General features: G+C 44.4%; 1 protein-coding gene across 2 annotated transcripts in view; it reads left to right on the plus strand.

Moving 5' to 3' along the window:
• The first annotated feature begins 2,452 nt into the window (after positions 1-2,452).
• Positions 2,453-27,344, plus strand: part of LOC144756201 (E3 ubiquitin-protein ligase TRIM39-like) — a 319,451-nt gene continuing 294,559 nt past the window's right edge. For both annotated transcript variants that reach the window (XM_078645807.1, XM_078645808.1), the window contains exon 1: positions 2,453-2,897. In XM_078645807.1, the coding sequence (XP_078501933.1) occupies positions 2,484-2,897 (414 nt within the window). In that variant the 5' untranslated portion in view covers positions 2,453-2,483. The remainder of the gene's footprint in view (positions 2,898-27,344) is intronic.

Here is a 27,344-nt window from a genome sequence, read left to right on the forward strand (position 1 = left end):
TGAAGACTGCTATGATCTAAAACAACCTCTTTGCACCATATCTTTTGGAGTTCAGGTTCTGCCACTCCCTCTCCCTCTTGCATGGCCCAATACCAAAAAGATATTTCTTTTTTTCCATTTGCCCTTTCTACTTACTAGATCAAACTTTGGATTTAATGAACCCGCTTCCCAAGCTATAGTGGCCCACCAGCCCGAGAGTTGGTAATGTTTGAACCTTGTGAGTGTTCTTCCTGTCAATCCAGAAAGTGCTTACCAATCAATAAGCTGTGAGTCATTTAATATATCTCTCCAGTGTGTTATGCCAGCTAACCTCAAAGGGCGTGCTAATTGGTCTTTGAGACACTCGGGAGTCCCCGGGGAATCCCAGATCGGGGCCTGGGGAGCGTAGTAAGGAATTCCCAATTTTCTCTAAAAAATACCCAGTTTTTTAGGGCCGCCTCTAAGATCTTTAACCTTACTTTTTTGTCAAATCTGGGATCCCCGAATTTAAAAAGAAAATATTCGTGCCCCTGGGGTATACCATTCAGCATTGCCTGGAACAGACGGCCCAGAGAAGATGTATCCGCCTTATCTGCCAATAGTCTAAAGTTTTTTAGATGGAATAAGTGGCAATAAATAAGTATGTCTGGTAGGGCTAGGCCTCCTGATTTTTATCTCCTCCTCAGTTTCTTCCAAGATATTCTTGGTGACTTCGTGTTCCAAATAAATGAACCTATTTTCCCCTGTATTTTTGCTATATCTCTCGGGCTGAAGGTCAATGGAATTGAATTAAACAGGAAAGTGATTTTTGGCAGAATAACCATTTTAATTAGGTTTACTCTGCCGAATATGTTTAATGGGAGGCCCCGAGTCAATCTATTGTCCTGACGAATCCTGTGTGTCGCATCTATATAGAAATCAATAAGTTGGGTAATCGATGCTGTAAGTGCGTACAGAAAGTTGAGGCAGAAGTGAAGGTCTTATAAAAAAATTCCAAATTATGGAAATACGGGGTCCATTAACACCGAAATGTGTGCCGGAGGGCACTATGCACCGTAGTATCACTGCAAGTTGGGTGATGGGACCATCTAAAAAGTCACTCAACTTAATGACACTCCAATGAATGTCATGCAACACTACGATTTCAAACACATTTCTATTAAAAGATAAAAATCAAACATGCCCCTTCCCCATATGCTGGCTATATGAAATCAGTTATAGCTTGTGAAATCATACCATTTATAACAAAACTTATAACCTCTCAAATTACATCATTTATCACAACACAGTGCATGGTAGAGAGGCGAGTAATAGTAATAGTTAGTGTTATCTGTTTAGCTCAGTGAAAACAGTGTGGATGGATATGGGCTACTTATAATAATATAAAGGTGGTGCATAAATTATAAATGTAAGTTATAACTATAAATTTACAATTTCTAATGTTTGTGTAGTTTGTGTGTTTTTTAGAGGAAATATAATTTTCCTAACTATAACTGACCTTTACCCTTTGTTTTTTTTCCTTTGAAATAGAAATGTAGACACTGGACACCTAACTATCTTGCCTGTGCCTAAAGAATTGTAGTGCCCACATCCATCCATGCAGCACAGTACTGCTGCACCATGGGCTGCTAAAATGGCCACCATGTGAATAATTTGCGGGGTTTTCAATTGTAAGTTCTTCCTCAATTATAAGTTCTTCCTAAAATATTTCTCTATGAAAGACGAGTATGAACTAAAGTGCTTCATAAAAGAGCGGGAACAACGAACACAAGGAGGAGCAGATGTCACTAGCAGATTTGTATTTATATTCATTTTTGAGTTATTGTATATTCAAACAATGTATTAAATTGAGCGCAATGCTTTCTCTTGTGACCGGTCACTTTATTGATCTGTTGTAATACAGCCATTTAAAAGATGGGTCTCCCCCTGACTAGATCCCCAGCAATGGAACTCGCTTCCGCCATTGCTCCGTGCCACCACCTCCATGCAGATTTTCAAAGCTGACCTCAAATCTCTTCTCTTTCAAAGACACTTTCAGAACTAATACCCTCATTCTCAGACCCCTCCAGGAAGTTAGTTCACTTTAAATCTGTAACATCTTATTATTTATTCCCCACCCTTGATTGCTGTGTCTGATATTTTGTGATTGCATATATGGTTTTACTCTACCTCTCCTGTTGATTTTTGTGACGTTCTATTTTGTACCATTTCTCTCGTGTAATGTAACTGGTTCTATTGTACAGCGCTCTGACACCTTCGGGTAAGGCCGCGCTTTATAAACATTAATTAAATAATAAAAAAAAAAATTAAAAAAAATACAAAAGCTCCCAGCTCAGAAAGAAGTAACCTTCCCGTCTCCACTGCAGACACTCCCAGCGGACCCCACCCGCGGAGTCAACAGCCAGTTAAAAGGCAAAGCTGCTGTAGGAAGTAGGAACGGAACCGCCCACTTTATATCCGGTGAGAAACGGAACTTAACTCCTCTCTTCCCCTTCGGCAGGATCATGGCTGCGGAAACCCAGCTCCGGAGCCTGAAGGAGGAGGCTACCTGCTCCATATGCCTGGAATATTTCACAGACCCCGTCAATGTGGAGTGTGGACATGTCTTCTGTCTGTCCTGTATCACTCGGTGCTGGGAGGGGCTGCAGACAGACTTCCCCTGCCCTCAGTGCAGAGAAACTTCCAAGACCAAAATCTTCAGGCCCGTCTGGCAGCTGGCAAATATGGTTGAACTCGCCAAACATCTTCACGCCCCGAGTGCGACCCCCCAGGGGGAGAACCGGTGCCTAGAACATGAAGAGAGACTGAAACTGTTTTGTGCAGATGACCAGAAACCCATCTGTGTGATCTGTCGAGAGTCCCGTGACCACAAGCCTCACTCGGTGCTCCCCATTCTGGAGGCTGCCCAGGAGTACAAGGTGAGTTTGCTGCAGGTAGGAACTCGCCGAACGCTCCCCATCCAGATGCTGCGCAGGTACACATATCGCTGACAGGCTGGGGCCCCTTTCTTGCTCCCCATTCTATCGGCTGCCGAAGAGTACAGGGTGTGTATGTCTCAGGTTTATCGTTTGTGATAAGACTGGGGACTCGCTGTGCTCTCCATTGCACAGGCAGTCCATGAGCACCAGGTATGTCTGTCAGGTGTTTGTGGTAGGGGCCGAGGTGGATCTCACTCACCTCTTCTTATCCCACAGGCTGCCCAAGAGCACAAGGTGTATCAGGTTTGTGACAGGAGTGAGGTCCTTTCTGTGTGCTCCCCCTTCCAGAGACTGCCCAAGAGTACACTCTATGTATGTTAAATGTTAGGATCTCGGCGCTTCCCATTCCGAAGGTTAATCAAGAGTGTGGGGTGCATGTGATTAACAAACCTTTTACTCGCGTGTAAAGTCCACCTCCTCTTAAACGTTTCAGTGACCAGGAAAGATAAGAGAAGCAGATGCAGGTCATTGAAAAACTAAATGAACTGCTACAAAAATCTATTTTGTTGGATTCACTAGCAGTATTAGTCTCCATCCTGTAAATGTATCGAAAACAAAGCTGGTGCGTGTTTGAGGGGCGAGGAAGAGCGAAGCCGCATCCTCGCGAGAAACTGATTTTTTTTCATTCTGAGCCCTGCAGCCTGCCAGAGACCCTCCCGCTGTGCTGTGGAAGGAGGTGTACACCCCGAAAACTGCGAGAGACTTGACCGGGTGTCGGCACCTGTTTGTGAATTCCATGGCAAACATACCTGACATAAGGGTACCAGACCCCCGTTGAGTGGGCCACAGGGCAGACATGGGTTACCCAGGGGGGTAGTTGGAGACAAGAGTTCAGACTCAACAGCTACCATCAGACACAATAGGGTATCTGTCGCCTGACCCTGTGTTTGTCTTTTGGAAAAAGAAACCACTTTAAAGTACACAGCAGTGCTCAATGCTACACAATTCAATAACGAATGCAGGGTGATAACCCTGACTATGATTCCGTCAGGGTGCTACAACTCTCCCCCATCACCGTGCTCTCTCCATCTGGGTGACCCTGTCCTCTCCAGGCTCATACTCCACTTGGGCAGTTTCAGCCCCCCCCCACCCCGTCCTCTATAGGCCAATACTGCACTTGGGAGCTTGCACCCCGCCCGCTGGTACACACAGTAAAGCAGCTGCAGCCCCGACCCGGCCACTGAATAGGCTTGTATGATTTAACAACTACAAATTGCCATCTACTGGCAAATTAAACCCAGGTAAATTAAAACGGACTATCATTAGATGTTTATTAAAATCAGTATACGTTTGAAGTGTACTTTAAATTAAAAAAATTTTTTTTTCATTTTTAAAGGTTGGAGTCGTTAAGGCCGCTCGTTGTTTAATAAAGTAGTTGTTAAGGAGGTCGTGGTTCAGTCCCAGGTCGTTGTATATGAGTCGTTGTTAAGGCCACCCGTTGTTTAAAAATCGTTGTTCAGGCCGTTTCCCACTGAATAGATGACGCCTGACCTGGGTCTAAGACGCGTGAAGGTAGAGGCAGCCCTGACCTAAGCTAATGTGACAAAAGCTGGGTGAGGTAGGTGTAGCCTGCCTGGGGCCATTGGGCGGAGACCCCCACAGCACAGGGCTCTTCTGGCTTCACTCAGGCAGTCCTGGCGTCCCTGGCTCTTCCTCAGGCCCAGAACACACTGGGCTCCCCCTGGACAGTCTCTCCTCTTGCAGGGCCAGGCAGACTCCTTCCATTGCTCAGCAGGCACTTGCAGGCCCTCTGGCAGAACATGCAGATTTCAGGTGCTGTCCCCCTCACCTCTGTGAGGCTGTAAGACCGACACTGGCCCTGGTTACTCATCAGTCTTTCAAGCAATCTACAGAGCACTCCCTTTCTTGCAACTGCAACAAAGTGGGGTTGTTTGGAAGTCTCCTTCTTGGGCTGCTCTCTAGACACAGCCTTTGTGTAAAGTTCTGCTGCTCACAGCAGGCAACACTGGGGCAAAATATGGGAAGAAAGCAGACTATCTGAAGCAGTAATTAGAGATGGACAAAGGGGAAAGGCCGACTTAGTCACTCCTAATTTTAAACACCAGAAACTGCAGTCCCACCCCTCGTCCCAAAAATCGGCCACATAGGTGTCATGTTTGGCAGCGTTAACACTTTTTGTGTTTTTAACTACATGCACTTTGCAAGTTTTTAGCCCAAATTTACTATGCTGGAAGCAAAACTACAGGTCCCACAATGCACCTTGAAATGCCTGGACTGGCTAATGGTACCACATATGACATTTAGCCTCTTTGCTAGCTATGCAAGAGCACAGGGTGTATAGACTAGGTACTGCCGATGAGTGGCGTGTAGCACATTGCTCTCTGGGGTCTGAGCCTTCTGCTGCTATCCAAGAATACAAGCGGTGTATGCTAGGGCAGGAGTTGGCCACCAGTGGAACCTCACATGAAGCTTACCCAGAGACTCCTCACGGCGTTCCACAATTTGGAGAGAGATGGGGCCAGCCTTGCAAAGTGCTGTCTAGTTGTCCCAGGCCAGGTTTAACTCTAGTCACATGGTGGTTAGGGTCACGGTGCCTCTTTTGGCCTGAGATTTGTTTTACTATGGTTTTACAAACTGGGCCATGTGCCACCCTTTCTGCGCTTGACTCTCAGAGTAGCGAGGGCGAGCATTCGCAGGCTTCTCAGGGGGCAACAACTTACTTGTAAAAAGAGAAGTACTTTAATAACGCAACAAAACTTGACACTACAAACTGATATGGAATTCTGTTGCAACCAGTTGTAAAGCTCATGGGCCTTCTCGGTGTGGAAGATTTACAATCTATAGGCCAATACTGCACTTGGGAGCTTGCACCCCGCCCGCTGGTACACACAGTAACGCAGCTGCAGCCCCGAACCAGGCCACTGAATAGGCTTGTATGATTTAACAACTACAAATTGCCATCTACTGGCAAATTAAACCCAGGTAAATTAAAACGGATTATCATTAGATGTTTATTAAAATTAGTATACGTGGAGAAGTGTGGCTCACTGGTTAGAGGAGGCAGACCTGGAAGCAGAGGTCAGCCCGGGACCAGGGTTCAATTCCCAGCTCGGCGGGGTCTTGAGTCCTAAAATGTCCACGGACTCGACAATTCTCGCTCCGGTGCCTACTCGACTCACAGGCTCACACTCTGCGACTCTGGGCAACAGCTTGCTTAATCTCCACAACGGCCCCTCGCGGCGGGATGCCTGGCTTTCACCTTGCGGATACCCTGCCGGGGTTATCTCACAGGGGAATACCAGGACGGGTTCCCTAAGCAAGCGCTTAGAAACCGCCTGGTGATTTGCGCTATATAAATTCCTGTACATTTACATTTACATTTACATTTGAAGTGTACTTTAAATAAAAAATTTTTTTTTTCATTTTTAAAAGTTGGAGTCGTTAAGGCCGCTCGTTGTTTAATAAAGTAGTTGTTAAGGATTTGTTTTACTATGGTTTTACAAACTGGGCCATGGAAGATTTACAATCCTGCTAAGGAGTTTGTGGCGGCCTTCATGCTGAAATTCAATATGCAGTCTTCAGGCGAGACCCAGTCTCTCAGTCAAATGTCCATGAATAGCGCGATTCAGTGTTATTGCGGTTTGGTAGACTTCTCCAGCAGTGGGAGCATGGTTGCTGCCTCGGTCTGTCCTCTCGAAGCGAGTCGGAGACTGTACCCTGGGAGTCAGCAGTCGTCTGTTCCTTCGCAGCTGTATCTTCCTTCTATTGTGGAAGTCTTCACTGCAGTGACGTCCTGGATGCATTGGCTGGCCTGCCTCTCTGCTCGTGATAGATGCCGGATGGTACACTGATACTTAAAGTTGACGTTGCATCACATAGATGAATCGCGTAGGGAGGTGAGGTGACTCCTTTAGGCTTGCGCTGGCGCCAGGAACACTCAAACGTCAGTCAGATTCTTCTGGATGTTCCTCACACCAAGAACACAGCTGTACTTCTCCTCCTAGATAGTCTCCTCCTGTTGGGTCCGGGACATTCCTTCCCTCTCGGAACTGGCAGCTTTACGTGCAGACCCACATCTTCTTCAGCAACTTGTGGAGACTTCAGATGATGGTACTTTACCTCAGGTAGACTGGCTGTTCTACAGATACCAGCCCTGGTTTCACAGCAGTTCTTGGAGTACTTTACGTAGCACACTCTTCCATGGTCAAGAATAAATTGGAACGAAAAATGTTGTGCGGTTTGGGTACCCACTTTCATACTCATTTGCCATATGGGGGAATGTTGATCCTCGTTCTAAATTCCTACAGCCGCTTTGAAGTGGTTCCATTTCAGATGTCTTTTTCTGGCTCTAGAACCCTTTGTGCAAGGTGATCACTCTCACAGCAGGTAGTGATGACGCTGGCTCCTATTAGGAGTATCCACTTCATCGGCACAATGAAGCGTGAGGTTTCTGCACCTGGCTATCGCGAGAATTCCTGAAGCAGCATTCCGGGACAGACAAAAGACCAGGCCCTACTCTAGAAATGTCTTCACCTTTTGAATAACCTAATCTACTCACCCCTTTTCCCCTATCATCCCCCAAATGCAAGTGCGCTGGAAAAACGAATCAATGATCCGTTGTTAAAAGGTCATCATAGAATTCTCAAAGGTAGCCATGTCCGCATCCTCCTTTACTTAATTGGTTCTCCACCACTCAGTCAGAAATGCAGGCAATATACTTCCACTGAGCAGCTGTACCCACTCAGCATCTTGTGCCATGCTAAACTACGAGCAATCTAAGTTGGATCACGCTGGTCCCAGCAATCGCCCTCCTCACCAAATGAACCTTGCAACTATACATTTATCACACATCCTACATACACGCATTTGAGGAGCACGCAGTGTCAGGCAATTGTGGTGGTGAGCCTCACCAAGGCCTACCAGTGCTAGGGGTTCGCCCTTCTCTGCACAAAGTCCTCAGACCAATAGGATAGAAGTTGGCACTGAAACTGTAATACAAACAAAGCTTTTATTTAACCTCATGAGGTGTAACTACATTCACACAACACCCTTCGGTAATGTATGAAGTAGCACCCCGAACAGAAGCAACATGGTCCTCTTATACCCACACATGGGTTCAAAAGAAGGCGGTACAAGTACAAAAGCAGGTTTTAGGTACATATAAGGTCATACAGAAAATGTGCAGTCAACAAGTGGGAGGAGCTAACAATCGCTAATTCTGGTAAACACATCCTGACAGTTACGTACTACAAACAGCTGCATGGACAGCTGCAAGCTCAACTGAGCATGTGCAAAGCAGAGGAAACTAAATATAGCTTCTTCCTAGGCAGATTACAAGAGCAAACAACACTAAGGGATTACAAAGCACATGGTGAGCACGTGGCAGCACATGGCATACAAGATGGCTGCCTGAAAACAAGATGGCTTCAGCTGATGCGAACCCTGATCGCTGCCAAATTACAACAGACCCTTTTAGCATTAGCTGAAGAAATTCGTTCATCTGGGGTAATTTAAATATGCATCCTGTACATTGATGTTCATCATTTCAGTGACCTCTTTATTTAGCATTTGTTGGGCTTTTATTTCTGCAACATTTCTCTTAGCAGGTACACAAGCAGTGATGCAAATGGAGCAAAGCATGGGGCATTGTATACATACACAGCATGTAAATAATATCACTAGTATTATACATAAGATAGTCAGTAGCTTCCAGCCCCAAGTGACCGTGTCCACATCAGTGTTCCCTGGAAGCTGCGCGGCTTGGGGGCACTGATGTGCGTGGGTGCCAAGCGCACTGCTGTGTGTGTGGGGCGCGCACACACATCTCTGAAAGCATTCGCGCCACTGAAGCAGCGCGAAAAACCGGCATTTCTAGAGGCATTTAGCAAGTGGGAGCACTTGCAAAATTCCTTTTGCTTTCTAGAGTGTGGCTGTGGGGCTCATCGTGTGCTTTTGTTTAAAGCATTCGTGTGAATTGCAGAGCCCATCACGAGCTGTGATTAACATGAATGCTTTAAACAAAAGCTCACGATATGCCCTTCAGCCACACTCTGGAGAACAAAAGAAATATGTTCATACGTTCACTTTGAATTCAACGGACGTGAGTCAATTTTGGGAAGGCAATAATCGTGTTCAATATTTGTCCAGTCAGCAAGTTGCTTTACTCCAGGTATGCGGTGGCAATCTCCGAACGGATGACCATCAGATGAAATCGTGAGTTTTAAGTGATGCTTCATGAATGCTTCGATGGTTCCAGTGATGTGCAAAACCCACATGCGCATGGCTCATTGGAAATGCCCAGGCCTCCTGTATCACATCTTGAAGGTTTTTTCCGTCCGGGAATACGAATCCGTCAATTTATCAAGGACTTAACTCTGTTGTTCTTACTGAGGCCTGTCTGTATTGGTATTCCGTCTCTTAATGGTGTGCAACGGGATAACTTCTAAAGGACAGTCTCACGTGCACATTAGTGTATGTTACTTAGTTCAGGAGCATCATCTGCCTATGATTACTTTTTAATCTAGTATTTTACCAGATGTGCGAAGTAATAACGTGACAGTTTTTGTTCCCATGATGTAAAAACGAGGCTGCTGTTTGACTCACAAGCATGTATTTGCATCCTTAGATAACTTTGTGATATGAATCTTGTTTTAAAATGCATATTCGTTTAATGCGCCTTAAGGGTTCACTTACTGCCTCAGAGTGAGCTTGCATTGCCTTTTTTTCGCCTTTGAAGTACATTATAGAATAATTTCGCTAGCATTCATGCATATTGTTTAAAGTAGTAATCACGTAAAATCATTACTTATTTGAATCGCCTCGACCCTTGTTTACTAATCTGTTAACATAAAAGAAAATATAAACATTATAGTTAAGCCTTCTAAACACTTCCTTGCACCCTTTCTCATTTGGGACACGAAGACAACTTTGTGTGGCTCCTGTGTACAAAATATTCCAGCATATTACCGAAAATCCTATTTGAGGGGGTTCACCTTTTTATTAGTCTCTGGCAGCTTACAAAATACATAGGTGTGGCGTTTATGACTATGAGATCGTGTTAAACATCCTCCAACAAAATAGAAAATCTGCAGGGTCTTTATTAAATAATTTTAGTTAATAGACCCACCTCAGCCACCAGTGAATCCAGTAATCTTTCCGTAATGTTGACAACAGCTAGTAGTTCTGACACGCTTAGTATTACTTGGAGACCTCAATATTAATTTAGATTCTTCATGCTCACCATGGGCTGATAAATTTAGGGATCTGTTGGTCCTTTGAAATTTCAGGCCTAGTCTCCCACTACCAACCTAAATGAAAGGCAACGCTTTTGATGTAATTTATTACTACTGATTGCCAAGCCTCTCAACCATGTCTTTAAGGGGGCCAGTTCGCTTTTGCTCATTTTTCTCCTGCTTTTTTAGCAAACAGTTAAAATGTGGCTGCTTCCACACACTCAAAAGTACAGTAGTTAAAATCAAATTTCGAAGGAAGCACTAGTACAGCTGGTTCCAGCGCTAAAGTTGATGGAAGATGGACTCATACAATAATTTAGCTATAGCCAACTATGTGCATCTGTGGTCTATATAGCCAGTGGGTCTCCAGCCTTTTCTATAGTGCGAGCTGATACTGCTCAAGAAAAATCCTGTAGCGTGAATAGCAAATGTAATGGCTGTAAAAGTAGCATCTTTTTACGTTAATCTAGCGATCGGTTTAAGGAGTATTATCAGCAGTAACCACTCAAGCTGTTCAGGTGACTAAGCGCTTCAAAGGTATTTAGCAAACACTACCTTTTGTTTTCGTCAGACTATTACCTCCACTAGTGCGTGGAATCACCTCCTTTACTGCTTTCAAAAAGGAAGTAAAAAGACTACTAATGAACAAATTCATGTCCCAAGTTTTAATTATTGGATGTCACTGAGACTTTTTATGACAGCCCTTTTTGCTCTATGTGTGTATGCAGCCTAATGCTTAGTTGGCCGTGGGTCCGCCTGATCATCTATACTTTTTATATATCTACTTTTAATCGTTATAAGTTATAATATGTATGTTTGATAGCAAAATCTCCTAACGTTCAGTAACTGTCTAGTGTACAACGTCCTGCAGAATCTCGGTCCTCTGTTTGTTATACATCTATTTTACAAATTGCAAATTTGAATGTGTGTATTCCACCTCCTCCATTTATGTTCTTTTATTGTAAAGCGCTCTGATACCCTCGTGGGTCACGTTCGCGCTATATAACCCTCTATAAATAAAATAATTTAAAATAAAATGCAGAACCAAAACACAGCGTGTGCTTTTAGAATTTATTTATAAATTTGTAAAGCGCCTGGTGACCCGGAGGCATCCCCGTGCTGTGGAAATGCGATATCCAAGAGGAGGGGGGGGGGACCGGACGACTATTTGGGGAATAAGAAAGTCTTAAGTTTTTTTCGGAAGATGGCGTGGGAGGGTTCCAGTCGCAAGTGGCGAGGCAATGCGTTCCACCCTGACGAGGCTTTGACCGAGAAGCGGCGGCCGCCGGTACGAGCCTTCTTAAATTTAGGGACGATGGCTAGATGTTCGTCGTCCGAGCGCAGTGACCTTGGGGCTTTGTAGGGGGTGACAAGGTCTTTCAGGGCGGCCGGGCCGGCGCCATTAATGAGTTTATGACTGGTGCACATTGCTTTAAAATCAATTCGCTGGCGGACAGGGAGCCAGTGAAGGGCCTTGAGGGCTGGTTTGGCAGAGGCTCTAGGGGGGAGGTCCATTATGAGCCTAGCCGCAGCGTTTTGTGCCCGTTGGAGTTTGGCTAAGGTGAACTCTGGTGCACCAAGGTAGACGGCATTGCTATAATCAAGTCTGGCTAGGATGAGCCCTTGAACCAGCAGCTTCCTGGAGAGCGGGGGGAGGAGGGGGAGGATCTTGCGGGTAGACCGCAGGAGGCCAAAGCATGTTCCAGCGGTCTTGGTCGCCTGGGTTTTCATGGTAAGGCTTGGTTCGAGCCAGACGCCTAGCGTTTTGACTTCAGTCTTTGGAGTGGGAATCTCGCCAAAGGTATCCGGCCACACCGCGGCGGGGATTGAAGACCATTTATTACCCAGGAGCATAATTTCGGTCTTAGAACCGTTCAATTTTAGGGAGGATTCGCACATCCAGGAATAAATGTCCTGGAGACAGTTCCGCAGGCTGTCTGGATGTTTGTCCAGCTGGGAAAGGGAGACGACCAGTTGGGTGTCATCAGCGTAGTTGACAACCTTGATCCCATGGGGGGGAATCACCTAAAAGCAAACGCTGTGTTTTTCAATTTCATTTAATATTGCTCAAAAAGCTGAGCCAGGAGGTGCATATAGTTGTTGAACAATAGGCAAGTTTCCAGTATGCCATAGTAAATCATGAGGATAACTTCGATCCAGACAGACTCATAATTTTGGTTGTGTTTCGAGAAACTTTTGTGTTCATGCTAGTCCAGTCATGGTCATGCATTGTTTTAGCCTTTCTGCTAGGCAGCTGATGGGTCAAGGACTAACTGACAGATTTCTTGTCTTTGTTCTTGCAAAGTGGGAGATTGTCTTTGGTGTAGCGCAAGTTAGAGTCCGGGTCCCTTAAAGATGTCAATCCTTGCTGGTGAATATAGTGCATAAATATTCGTATTCACGGTTTTCAAAATATCTTGTAAAATCTCCGGATTTTCAGCACAACTCTTGTACGGAGCTAAAGGTCAGATGGGGCAGGCAGGAGAGTCTCGCACTGTAGAAGAGTAGGAAAATTTATATTTTGAAAAAGAGCATAAAGAATTGATTCAGTGTTTGTCCACTTGCTCCATGAAATTACCCACCATGCAGATGATGGAAGACTCCCTTAAGGTTGTGCAGGAGCAAAATATGCAGTGGCACCATGCAACTATTGGCAAAGCCAAGATTTTTGGCTTGCATAATTATTCGTGACACACAGGATGGTGTCTTTGGTCCATGCAGCGGAAAATGACTGTAGACCATTTAACCCACCACACAATGTTCTCTTTGGTAGTGTTTCTATCTGCCACATTCCGTTGCCCTGTACAGAAGTTATTAGTGCTGGTGCATACATCTGTAGCTGTGTGTAGCCGGACACAGCAACCAGCAGAAAGCATGGTGTCTAGGGGCCAAGATGTAATTGAATGGGAATTTAACCTCCCAGTTTGTTTATATTCTGCACACTAAGTTTATACTTTTGCAGGGGTGTACCACTTCACAGATGACAGGAGCCATGGTAGAAATGAGGAGTTTAATCTTGTAACCACCTTGATGATTTCCTTTCCCACGGAGTTCTGGTACAAACCCGATTACCTCTGGTTTGTTTCTCTCCTACCATTACATCATGCAAAATGTGTGTGCACCCTAGATCCCTTTTTACCACTAATTTCTCCTTGTTCTACCACTTACCATCCTCTAACTAAGCGCCGGGGCACCCCGTTAGGGTAGCTGCGCGCTATATAAAATACACTAAATAAATAACTTAAACACACACTCCTTCACACACTACTTTCTTGGGGTAAAAAAACTTCGAATTTCCCTTGGCAATTATACCTGGCAATCTAACTCTAACCCAATCCCCCTCTTTCACCTTCACTTTCCGCACAATTTCCTTGGATACATACTTACTTTGGGCAGCTTCGTCACCACTGCAGGGATGTACCACTTCGCAGATGACAGGAGCCAAGGTAGAATTAAGGAGTTTAATCCAAGTAAGTCTTGTACAACAAGCAGGGCAGTCAGCAACCGACTAACTGCCCACTATTGAAAACATACATTCCAAACCCCTTCATTCCAGTAAGTCCCCACCAAAGTTACACCCACAGAATTATCCCCTGAGCCCAGACAGTCCCAACAGCTTTCCAGTAAAAAAATTCCCACAGTCCCACTTAGCAATCGGACAATTCTAGGGTACGGGAAAATCGCAGTAAACCCCCATTAACCATACCACTTCATACCCTATGATGTAGGCGCTAATGGCGGTTTAAACTGGCATTTGCAAACAGCCCTGATCTCAATGGTAAGAAAGTTACTGAAACTCGTAGAAAGTTCGAGAAATGTTGTTGAATTCTCTCTTCAGACTGCTCCTGTTGATATACTGGGGACCGCAAGAGGATTCACCCACTGAGACTGAACAAATTAAAATAAATGATATTTATTCTTTTAATACTGAATGATTTATGCAAACACTTTTTGTTGTTCATCACAACATTTGTAGGGCAAGGCCTGCAACTGTATTTACTGTAAAAAAACTATACATATTGCATGTCATTTATTTTGAACTTGAGGGTTTTAGAGCAATAGTTGCTATCCTTTCTTTTTAAGCCTAGTAAAAAGCTACAACCAAACCATTATTCTATGAAGCGCGAGATAGGTCAGGGCACTCATGGCATGCACCAGTAAGTAGAAGTATAAAAATTTGAACGTTTGGGCAGGAATGGTAGTGCAAAGAGCTGAGAACTTGCCCATCGTAGTTTCCACAATTTTGGATAGCTAGGGGACGGGGTGCAGAGTGGCTCAGCCCTGGGGGACATTGTGTGGTGGCAGGGTGGTGTAGTGCAGTGTCCAGGTTAGTGATTGTCGGGCGGGAGGTGGTCTCCCAGGGGAGTGGGTTGAGTCTTCGGATTCTTGTGAATATTTTTTTCTTTTGTTCCTTTGTATGGTGCTTCTTCATCGGACTTCATTCGTTGGAGGGCACAGTACGGGGTTCGTGCCCGCGCGGAGCGTTTCGTTAGTGAGTGAGTGTTAGCCTTCAGGTGAGCTCCAAGCCTGCCTGCGCCCACCACGGTAGGCGCGCTGCCAGCTGCCACACTTTTAGGCAGCCTTCAGTACAGGGACAGATACTGACTATCCATATGCCTGACAATTCATTTCAGTGCGGTTATGTGGAGCACCACACAGAAATGCGTTAGTCTAACGCCTGATGTGTGGTACTTGGCAGGACTAAAACCATTTGTCTCCAAGCCATGCAGCTTCTGTCATCGGCACTTCTCCCTTTTTCCACAAGAGCAATTAAGCATGAATGGCAAAATTTCCTAGTTTGCAAATGTTTTCTATATAATTCTGGGTCTGCAATATTTACAGCATAATGCATCATGTGCTGCAGAATTTGACGATTTTAACTACTAAATCATTTGTAACTCAAACCGATCAAATGTTACTAAAACATGTGACTTGTGTTTCCGCAAGCGGCCCTTTGCAAAGGATGACTGATCACCTTTGTCACTGCTGGATTTGTATGTTACACTTGTACTACTACTAATAAGGCAACATTTTTCCAGAGACTGTTAGCGTCGGTAAAAATAATAAAGTATCAGAAAATATACTGCATTACATTCCAGCCTCTTTTTTGCTGCATAATTTAGTCAACACTACGGCATCATTTTGTCCTCCATTGGTGCATAATTCCAGTGGCCCAAAGCAGGCAGCACATGTTAAAAGTGCTTGTGCATGAAGCAGAGAGACTGTGAAGATTGTGAACTTAGTTTGGTGTGCTTGCAAATCATACATTGTCGACTCCTGGTGAGTTACAGCTACTACTGCTGAAACAAGGCCAACGGAGGGACCAATGGGTGAGGCGGACTGACCTCAAAGGCAATGGTGGCATGAGCGCTGGTGGAGCCCTGTGCAACAATGTTTGTTGGTGCCCCCTCAATGACTCCCTCCACCACTGATTCCCTCACTACCACCCTTTAACAGTGCCCCTCAAGTCTCCATAACCATACTCTCACTCAGATGAATTTAACTTGATTTACAGCGCCGCTCATACCAGTGTAGGATGGCAGAGCACTTTACATCACACTCCTTACACTGAGACAATTACTCGTGTGTAAAACTTTGTATAGGAAATGTTACATAAGACAAATGACTACAAGGTGTTTGAGTGACATGACATCCATACTAGTACGCAGTATAGTTTAATAGTGATTGGTTTAGAGAAACACACTGAAATTAGAATGTAATATCATGATTGGGGGTTCTCTTTAATAAACAGAATTGATTTCTATTCAAATGAACCCTTTTTGCAAACCTACGGCAATCAGTCTGGGGAAAACATGAACGTTAATAGCTCACTGTTCTATTTTAGGATTTTGACTTATAAACTGCAAGTATCAAAAGGATCTCACTGACAAAAGCAGTAACCCACTGACCCATTTACATTATGTGCACTTTGTGATCTGGATGGTACATGTTATTTGCAGCAGGAAAATTATCCCTCTGCGCTACCTTTCCATGAGTCAACTTCCACTTGACAAAACTCCATCTATCTCTAGGTAGAACATTAATCACCGGAGTTATGACATTTTTATTGTTGCCTAAAACTGCTAACGGCCAGGCCTGCTCAGCGCTGTTTATGAATATTCTATCTCTGACGCATAGCATTTTAAATTTAAAGGCGCAATTGCATGCTCATATATGTTAGACAATTTTAGCGTACTGGTGCTGCCTCATTGGCAGTGTACCTCAATTGCAGTATTGTCAGAGGGGCGCTAGAATACAGGACTAATGCATTTTAATGCTGTGATGTGGACACTAGCATTAAATGCGTTAGTCGAAAGCCTGATGCGGCCCTACCCTAACCCAGCCCTGAAACTGCATTTGTTAAAGTTTTCATGTTAATTGCAGCGCCCATTGTGAGCTGAAATTAACATGAAAACTTGAACAAATGCACACAATCAACCCACAGCCCTGCTCTTTTAAGAAAAGAAATGCAGCAACATAGCTGCCAAGGTTTCAAATTGACATGTGGGACGGTTTCAAACCTGCCTTAACAACATTCACTTGGATCTGTTCGTGAGAAAATGCACCGTCTTTTCACTTTTTTAAGCAAGTTTGGAGTAATATTTGGCGCTGCACCTACATGCGCGATCTGGTTACTGGCGCACATAGCCTTGGTTGCAGCGCACATAGACCTTACACTGCCGCACACAGAGGAAAAATATTAGAGGGAACATTGGTCCACATCCAGCTTGAAAAAGTGCATGTACCAGTCTCTGGATGAATTTCTGCAGCAATCCTGTGCAGTTTAGAGATAGTGTCGAACACTGAAGGTGAGTGATCAGGGATGAAAACGCAACCGCTGCTGCCAATGATGCGACATGCACCACCTCGATCAGCCAAAATCATGTCTAAAACCATACGATTTTGGAGTGCTGCAATCCTTGCAACTTGTAGCTCCTCTGTAATGTTCCCAAGCGCCATAGCGGTCTGATTGGTAACAGCTTCCACAGCTCTAATCCATTGTCTTACCTTTCTGCCGTTGAATGCTGAACCCACAAAGAAAAACAAGCCCAAGTTGAAATCAACATATTGTTGCAAAGTGGTGTCAGTCTGGTCCTCTTCATCCATACTTATTGTCCTCTTATTTCTGTTCCTGGAAATATCATTATATAGTCTGAAATCACGGTGATACGACACAGGTGCCAGAAATACAGGGGGCAATAGAAATGATACATAGCATACTCCAGACCAACCAACAGGTAGTTGATAATATCCTTTGTTACTGCACACAAAGTATGTATTATGCGATGAAATAAAGCTGCTGCTGTTAACACCTTCAATAGTCAAAACTACAGTACATTCACTTCTCCCCACTGGAATTCTCCCAATACTACTTATACATAAGTCTGCTTTAGCTCTAGTCACAGAAATCACAAAAGGTCCATTGTTCTTAATAGTTCTCGAATTCATGAAAACATGTGGTACAGAAACATTGTTAGGTTGGTACTCCTCCCATTCCCATTTAGTCCCTTTTGCTTGAGGGTAACCATTTTCATCGGGATAACATACTTTATTGAGGTGATAATTAATCTGTCCTACTGTCATCTCTGTAATGTTGGCACTTTCAGAAGCAAACAAAAGCGCAAACCAGGCTTGACAAGAACCATTGTTAGAAAAGGGAAGAGGAATAAAAGGTGTTCCTCCCTTCTTCTGGTGAGCAGGTATCATCCCAAACACCCAACAGTCAGTAGTATTCATGGCATTGTGAGTGTGATGCAGCATCTGAATAAACGTGTTATTTAGGTAGGATTGTCGATGCTTCTGCTCATGGTAGGGAAGTGTAAAGTAATGATGCTCAACTGGTACTGGAGTAGTGGTGATGAATATTTGTCGAGCAGGAGCCACTTTCTCAGCAAACCAGGTTATTACTGCTATAACCACCATAGCAACAACAAACTCTACAGCACAAATGATCTTCTTAGCACTGATTTTAGCAACAGCAAGAGTTGATCTTTCCACAGACATAATCAGCTCGTCGTTGAAACAATGTTGGAGCTCTTAGCCCTGGGCAGACGTTGATTTCTTCACCGAGGGTCAAGACTGGTGTCACTGCGCAGGACTGATCTCCCCCTCCCTTGCCACATCGGCACTCCGTTTCACCAACCCAGGACGGTAGCTCAACCAGTTTCTTTCAACACTGCAGGTTCTTTCCTTGGTCTCAGATGGTATCGTGATACTCCAGCAATCGTGTGGTCTGGAAAAACTTCCTCAGATTCATCAGGTGAGATGGCTTGGTTTTTCTCCGTCTCCAGGATATCTCAATGGTCAGTCAGCACAGCAGGTTCCACCAAGGCAGGCAACACTCTCTTACAATGAGTGCTATGGACCCAGTTCTTTCTGTTCGTCACTCGAACTGCTGTCCTCGTCGCTAGGAGCACTTGCTCCGGTCCTTACCACCTCGGTTTGAAGCTGTTCGACCTCTCGAATATCTTGACCATTACATGGTCACCAGGCTAGAGTTCGTGGGCCTCACCTGTAGATCTGTCAGGAAGAGCTTCTTGAACCTGTTGATGGATAGACATCAAACTGTCAGTTAACTGTGCCAAATCATTCATCAGAACACAAGGTACATCATGTATAGCGCGTGGCTTAGGAACTCCCCAAATATTCATCGGTCTCCCAAATATGACTTCATATAGTGTAAGCTCAGATCGTGAATCTGGCACCAATCTTATGGACAACAATGCCAACGGCTTTGTAGGGTATGCCTCTAACCAATTGCTGAAGGCACATACCACCACTAGAACATACTTTAGATTGTTACAGCGTTCAAGTTGGATGTAATCCATTTGCAAAACTTCAAAAGGTGCAGTTGGTGTAGCAAACCCTCCTGTGGGAGTCCGTGTCCCTTTTCCAGGATTGTACTGCCAACAGATCAAACATGACTCTACTACTCTTAGCTGTGCTGGCAATTTCTGTTATCGCAGGGTTTCTGTTCTCACACAGAACTGTGCACAGAGGAGTGGAACCTCGGCAAATTAGGGTGTCCCAAAACTCACCTTAGCAACCAACTCACCCCTTACCGAGCTAGCTACAGTGTCTCATTGGACATATCAAACTCCCAATGTTTAGACAAACCAGAACATGAACTTACAGTACCTCAGGGTACGTGGGACTCATGAACACTCTTTCGTTATATTATCATTACAAACCAGAACATGGAGTAAAGAAGACACATGTGCATTTGAAATGTTTATTTACTAATGCCGTCTTCTCAGGCGCAGTATCTTAGATAATACAAGTATACTTATTATCAGTAGCAAAATTATCAGCAGAGTTACTAAGACATAAAAAGCGAATGGTGACAGCATGTTAACATACTGTAATGAATAAGAGTTAACAACACTTATATCTCACCCTCCCTAACACATATATTATATTATTAGCTAAGAAGGTCTCTTTGGGTTGTTTCAGGGCGGGCCCATACCTTAGTGTCCTAGCATGAAGGAATCACATCAGCATACACCAGCTCTCTCTGCATGTGCACCGCATCAAGTGTGTTCTATGTGCCTCGTGCAAAGCAATATCAAATCCCGCCTGAAGCCAGAGTTGGCAAAGGCTGCACTTGTGTTATGACTATGAAGGCGTGGAGATCAGACCTCATAACAATTCCATATCGTGTTGTTCCTGAAACTTCAGCACTCTTCGTGCAGACATAGTTTATTAAGCAAAGCTGATATCAGAGCAATAACATATTATTCTCACATACACCACGGCAAACTACTAGGTTGAAAGCTAAGTCAACAATTAAGTGTCGTGTGCAGAAGTTGCAAGAAAGAAAAATGGCGTTTAAACCTCAAATGTACCTATGCTAACTTAACACGATATAAGGATATACAGGAGCTATATGACACCCCCCCCATGATCCGAGAACGGACTAAATATGATAACAGAAGTGCCATCTCATGAGAGCAGAACTCAACAGTAAACGAGCATGAATTGAAACTAAAGATCAAAAAGGTAATGCTAAAAAATAGCCCAAAAATATAATGTGGCTCAAGCCAATAAGCAAGAAAAATTAAAAATTCATGACAAATAAGTCAACGAAATGCTATAAATCAGCAAGTCAATTCGAAGCAGTGTCTATGACAAAACTGTATATGAAAAATAAGTAGCAACAGCCTCCAATATGAAGTCACTGTCCTCATCCGAAAACAGTTCAGCCATCCAATTTAAAAGATGAAAGGAACATACGTGTTCCTCCAGCACCGGATCCTCTATAACCATCAGAGGACAGCTCGGTGGGTTTTCAAGAAAACTCAGTTCCAAGAAATTCCGTGCTGCCGACAACACATCCCAGGGACCAATTAGTCCATGCGCCACTGCTAAGGCCATAATCCTCTCGTCAGAACAAACCAACTCGTGAGCAATGATAGGACTCATCAGTTGATTAAAATCGACGTCAGGAGAAACCGGTCCGCAGAGACACAAATCAATGGCCCACTGGAAATCACAGGTCAGGCAGTGAAATACAGGCTGGACACAGGTGAAGTAGGAGAATCGAAAAGATAATCCATATGCCGTGCTCCATGTCGCCAACGGCAGTGTGCCATAATATTCAAGCATGCGGTTGCGAAACCGCGTCAGTAGCTGTTGCGCGGGGTCTTGCACAGGATGGAAATCCATATTTAAAGAGACAAAAAACCACTAGCGCGCCAGCTGCTAATGCAAGTAAAAAAGGGAACCCTCCAAACAAGGATGAAAAAATAGAATGGAAGAAAGCAGGGATGACTCCAAAAATCTTTTCAAAGGAAGTCACGAGACCACTGCTAACAACTTTAAAAAAATGTGCAAGGCCTTTTGTGGAGGATGCGTTAAAGATAGTTCGAACCATCGCTCCGAAATGCAAAGGCAAATCAGTATTCAAAAGAGCCTGAACCTCTGTACGGGTGTTTGCAATGTGAAGCACGAAAGTTTCACGGGCCGAGCTCAAGGCCACCTCTTTCTGGGACAAAAGAGCCCTTATTCTTGCCATGCCGCTGAATTCTGCTCCCAAGGTTGGTATCTGTGGCCAGATGGAAGACTCCTTATGTTCACGTGTGGGAGGATAAAGCACATTTCTGCAGCAAAAAACCCGCTCACTTACTGTTACTATGAAAGGAATACCTTTAATTAACCCACAACAGTCCTCATTATTGAGCATTAAATAACTACCATTCTCTAATAATTTAAACGTGGGGATGATAGCAGGAACTGGCGTGCCCTGTAAAACGCAAGCCATATTCGGTCGGTCCTTGTTGCATGAACCGTGTAACTGTATATGTCTACACTTTAAAGAATGATCTGGCATCTCAGTGCACTCCTCCCCTGTCAGATAAACTTCCTGGTCATCCTTAAAACATCTGTATGTGTATGGGAGTGACCAGACTTCATGAAGGAAACCGCTACCTAAAGGTTCATAACGACCTATGGGTACATATTTCATGCAATTTGAAAACTTATATAAAGCAAAAGGCAGCGTTATTAAACCGTGGGTAAGCCACGTTGCAGCAGTGGCTTCAGCCACGGAAAAAGGTAAAGATTATAACCTTTCAATATGTAACATAGAAAAGGAAGCATCACGCATTGAAAGTAAGCGTTGTTTGTCAGTCAAATTAAACGGTGCAAATAAAGAAGAAACGTTCATGTACCCCCAGGGAACTTTACCCATTTTCAGTGTTTGAAGGGTCCATGCAAACTGCATGATTGATCGTAATTGATTTTGACCATGGTATAATACTGACACTTCATCATGTATAATATCGACGACTGACGACACAATATTATCCAATGTGTAAATTCTAGAGGAAAGCACATTAATGCTATTGTCAACAACTGCAAGCACTTTCTCAAGATTTGCTTGATCAATGGCCCTAAGGCGTGTAGCAGCCTCAATCTGTGATAGCTTCCAAATTTCATTGTAAACCCCATATAACCACCTTTTCGACCTGCCACTAGCCGGGCCTTTAATGAAATCATTCAAGTCCACGTCTGCATTTAGTTTAGAAAGGTGATTCTTAACCGCAGGTAAAGTTGAATGTTTCAGCCAGTTTTGACACAATTTGCCTACAGAATACGATGTGACAGTATGACCTAAGTCAAAACGGGGATCAGATCTAACAGTTTTAAAACCGTCAGTTAAATTCAAAAATCTATGTTGGCAAGAATCAGCACTACGGTGCCAAAGCAGCCAACCCTTAGGATTCACACTGGAAATGTTAAAGGAGGAATTAAGAAGTAGAGTCTGTAATTCTCTAATGGATAACTGAGTAAAATTACTCCAACCATCATATTCCTCTAACTCCGGGAAAGAAGGAGCGTTTAATTTTTTAGAAGTAGCCAATCCAAAGCATGTGGTCTGGGAAATTGTTTCATTCAGAAACAGCATATGATTCGGGATGAGACATGCACGGTGCAAAGCCTCAGTGCCTTGTACCTGCCAGGCCTTTGAACCCCAAACTGATTTAAGGTCTATCGTATCCTTCCATAACTCATAGCCTCCAGTAACTAATTGATCAAGGAAGGACTTGGAATACAACAATTTAGTATCGGTAAGTCTAACCTTGGACATTGGCATTTTTCGAAACTTAAAATAAAAGGACTCGGGATTGGACTGATTAAAGTCAGTGAAGTAAGTATACTTTCTCAGAAATGTTTCAGAACTCCCCTGATGAGGCGCTGGGCAATGTTCCCACTGAGTAAAGTTAACAGCATCCCTTCTGGATGATGTTTTGTGTAAGAAGTGATTGCCATAATGTTGGTAACAGAATAATTCACCATAATTAGCAGATTCTAAATATAAATCCTCAGCATCAAATGCAGCATAGTATTGCAAATCAGAAAATAAACTTTCTACAGCTTTGACATCCCAGTCATCAGAACGAATGTTTTGTTTCACCACATCCCCCATATTCACTCCTAAGTACATTAGGGACATTAACGACTTCCGTTGGGCCATGAATCTGAAACCGAACTGCATCCCACACGATTCCATCAAGGACAGGCCATGCTGTGATGTTAACCAAAGTCAAGTCTCTTTTTAATCTGTGTGTAGAATGTGAAGAGGAAAGTGGGGCCAAAGTTCCATTTAAATGAGTAATGCAAGTTCTCTCCTCGACATAGTGTCCATTCATAATTCGAAAAAAATAAAACACAAAACCAATTGACATAAAAAGGTAAACTGAAAAAAGGACCAGCCAAATGTAAGTCCAAGGGGGTATCAAAAAATGTTTTTTACACAGGCTAGCATAAACTGCAATTCGAGAGGGTCTCTTCGAGGCAAGGGAAGCAGAGTCAAATGAAAATCTGGATTCCGTGGCTAAACGAGCTTGCAGGTCAGGCATGGACAAATCAGTGGGGTAGGTATAGTCTATCTCATCAATGTTAGTTCCGGGTAAATTATTTAATAACGGACTGGAAACAGCAGGTAATTCGATGGCCACTTCAGGTTCAATATTAGAAGCAGTGGGCATAACTGAATTCCTCACAATGGAAGGACAGGAAACAGCCGGTGTCATGCTAAGAAGAATCGGCCACTCTGTGTATCTTGACATTGTCAATTGAAATAAACCTGTTTTCCTTACGTCCAGGAAGTGGTGGTAAAATGACAGTTCTTGTGCCTTTCACTCCAAGGACTGGAACCGGAGCTCGATAGGAAGGACCAAATTCTTTCTTGTTATCGATCTTCTCCCGAACCAGTTCTCCAACTTGGGGTAGCCAGCCAACTACCGGGATCTGCAACGCATCATCTGACGTGGAGGGCAAATGTTCCTTTGCAAGACTGTCTCTGGTCTTTTGTAGATTCTGTAAAACATTGCAATGTTCATCTGCGTCAAAGGAAGTGGCGCGAACCACATAGTCTAGACCGTCAAGGTCAGGGACGTACATCTTGATGCCAAAGAGCATTTCGTATGGGGTCCGCCCACCCAGAGACCTTCTAGGGAGATTATTAAGAGCACGCTGCACGCCATAGAGGTGAGCCAGCCAGTTTCTGCCAGTGCCTATAACTCGGGCTGTCAAAGATTGCTTTAAATCACGGTTCATTCGCTCAACTACACTGTTACCCTCAGGTCTGTAGGGAGACGAAAACTTGACTTGGACCCCCAACGAAGTCATGGCATCCTTATACGCCTTAGAGGCGAAAGCCGGACCCTGATCCGAATGGAAGGTACCACAGGCAAAAATCCCTATAAAGATACGCAAATCTCTAATGACAGTCCGTGAATCAGCGCTGCGATGTGGCCATACCCACACAAAGCGTGTGCATGAGTCAACTGCTACTAAGATGTACTTATACGCAGTATCAGATGAAAAAGGACCGCAGTGATCCAAATAAACACAACCTAGTGGTTTATTAGAAATGTACAACTGAGTCTGTGGCGGACGCGTAGCAGTTGAAGGTTTAATCTGCTGGCATATGTCACAAAGAAGGACATAATCACACGTCTGTTTGTACAGTCCCCGCCACCAGAAACGTTGTTGTAATTGAGTTACAGTGGCCGAGACGCCCGCATGCGCAGACGCCACACCTTCATGTGCCGCTGTAATCAAGTCTGCTCTGCGATCCGAGTTGGGAATCAGCCGTTCCCCAACGTCAGGAATTGTCACAAAAGGAACCTTTTCGGGACTTAAGTGGTATTTGTACTTCGAAGGGAATCCCGCAGGATGCTTACTTCCCTTCTCAGAGGCAGCAACTGCTGCCAAGATGTCGCTATCAATCTTGGTTTTTGACCTAGTAACCGCTGCAACTAAGTATGTAGATACTGCTGATTTCGCTGCTTCATCAGCAAACGAGTTGCCAACAGCGTGAACTCCTACGCGCTGATGACCGAGAGTATGAATCACATAAACGAGTGGCAACATAGCCTTAAGCTCTGCCACTCGAACCCAGATCATTTTATGTTTTATTGTGCTACCTTTGGAATCATGAAATTCATTTTGAATCCAAAAGAACAAGTTCTCATTGTAAGACTGGACACAGTAGAAAGAATCACTTACAATCAGAGTAGTAACACTTGGATCTGCGTACTCCAACGCTAGTAAAAGAGCACAAAGCTCAGCTAATTGTGCAGTGCAATCGCCCAGGGGCAACGTGTGTACCTCCCTGGAAATGAATTCATCGTTCAACATAGCACCAACCACAATAGCGCATGCGGAAACGTAGGCATGTTTAGAGCCATGCGCAACCTGCGCCGACCCATCAGTGTAAATGATGCAATGGAAGTCCTCCAAAGGTCGCATAGCCAGAGGAGCAGGATGAACGAACTCATACTGCAAGTACTCTTGCGACCGTAAAGAGGCGTCAAAAATAAACGTGACATCCGTGGACGTCAATGACGCTGCCCATTGAATCCACCGTGGGTGCAAAGCCTTCGAATTTGGTACACTGGCTTTCGTGACTGCCTCCAAATGAGGACAGGGTGTTACCACTAACATGCGCTTCCCCTGTGACAGAGCTCGTTCTTTAAGAATCGCCATCTGTACAGCAGTTAAAACCTTTTCCACAGTGGGAAATCGCAATTCAGCCGAAGTGTACAAGTGTGACTTGTAAGCAATAGGCACTGTGTCTCCTTCATTAAAAGTGAGGTACGTGAAACCCACTGTCCCAGGAATTATTCTTATTACCAGGTTGGTGTGGTTATCACGAGTCAGTAAGTATTTAGAAGCGAGCAGATCGGCCTGCAAAGATTGCAAAATGGCCGAATGCTCAGGCAGCCAGCATGATTTTGAAAAAGTTGGTTGTATCAAAGCATACAAAGGCTTGATACGCTGGGCATATTCCGGAACATAAGTTCTGCCGAAATTCAAGAAGCCCAGTAAAGACTGTAATTTCTTCAGTGTTGTAGGAGCGCGCAACTGTGCGCATTTCTCCAGGAAGTGGGGAGCCAATCCTCGACCTTCATTGTTCATCTCATAGCCGAGGAACAACACTGTGTGTTCTGCAATGTGCGATTTTGCAAAATTAAACTTGTAACCCATATCAGCAAAGTTACAAATTATTGAATTCACCCGACACAGATGCATCCAAATTTCGTCGCCTGTGAGATAAATGTCATCCACATAAGAACATGCATCTGGATCGATACTCTCCAATATAGTGACTATTCTTGAGGTGAAGACTCCAGGACTATTTTTGTAGCCCATTGGAAGTCGCCGGAAGCTTTTTTGCACACCAGCGGACGTAAAACTTGTCCATTGGGAGCTGAAGCTATCCAGTCTGTGTGCATAAAAACCGTTAGATATGTCAAGCGTTGTCTTGAAACGCTTACGCACTAGACTATCCACTAGCGCAGAGCCGTGAGTATTCTGTACTGCACAGTTACGGCAATGCGAGTTCAAATGACGGTAATCCAATACCAAACGATATGATCCGTCAGGTTTGGTCACAGTAAAAAGGGGATTATTCATCGGTGACACACACGTTTCAATAACTCCCTGATATTCCAATTGTTCAAGGATTTCTGCGACGGCAGCTTTAGCTTCACGCCGTACGGGATATTGAGGCTGAGGCTGAGGCTCAGACCGCAAAGGAATTTCGTGGGAAGGAGACAATTTATCCCAACCACATTGGTTGCGGTACAGAGCCGGTGCAAGAGCCCGAGCCCACTCTTCTGCAAAATGCTGCGCATGCTCAGTCGAGACAGTGTGCGTGAAACTGGGAAGGATTACCTCCTCCCCTCGCGGCGCTGCGAGCACAAAAGGTGGGGGCCAGTCAGCCTCAGAAAGCAAAATGTCGTACGTAGACGAAAGGTTCTCCCAAAATACCCCTCTGACAGTACGCTGTATGTCACCTTCAATCAACAGGACAATTTCAAAAAGTCTTTCAGGGGGAGCCAGTCTTGTATCGGCTGTTTCAATTACAACGAACACTTCAGTCGCTGTCACCCTCAGTAGTGGACGCAGCGCCTCTCTGACTATGGTTATCTCCGCCGCGCTGTCCAGCAAGGTCAGAGCCCACGTCAGATTCCGAAGCCGCGTTCTCACTATCTGTGGCATATCGATGCGCTGTTAAGGCTGCGACTTTCTTTTTCGCAAACTGCGGTCTTTTAGGCGTAGAATCCTCCTGCTTCACTGCGCCGTCAGCTTGGCGGGACTGACCACGTCCCTGTTGGCCACCACGTCCACGTCCACCCCCTCCTCCACCGGTCTTCGGGGCCGATGTTTCCTGTAAGGAACG

Source organism: Lissotriton helveticus, chromosome 5_1 (assembly GCF_964261635.1).
Source record: "Lissotriton helveticus chromosome 5_1, aLisHel1.1, whole genome shotgun sequence".
NCBI lineage: Eukaryota > Metazoa > Chordata > Amphibia > Caudata > Salamandridae > Lissotriton > Lissotriton helveticus.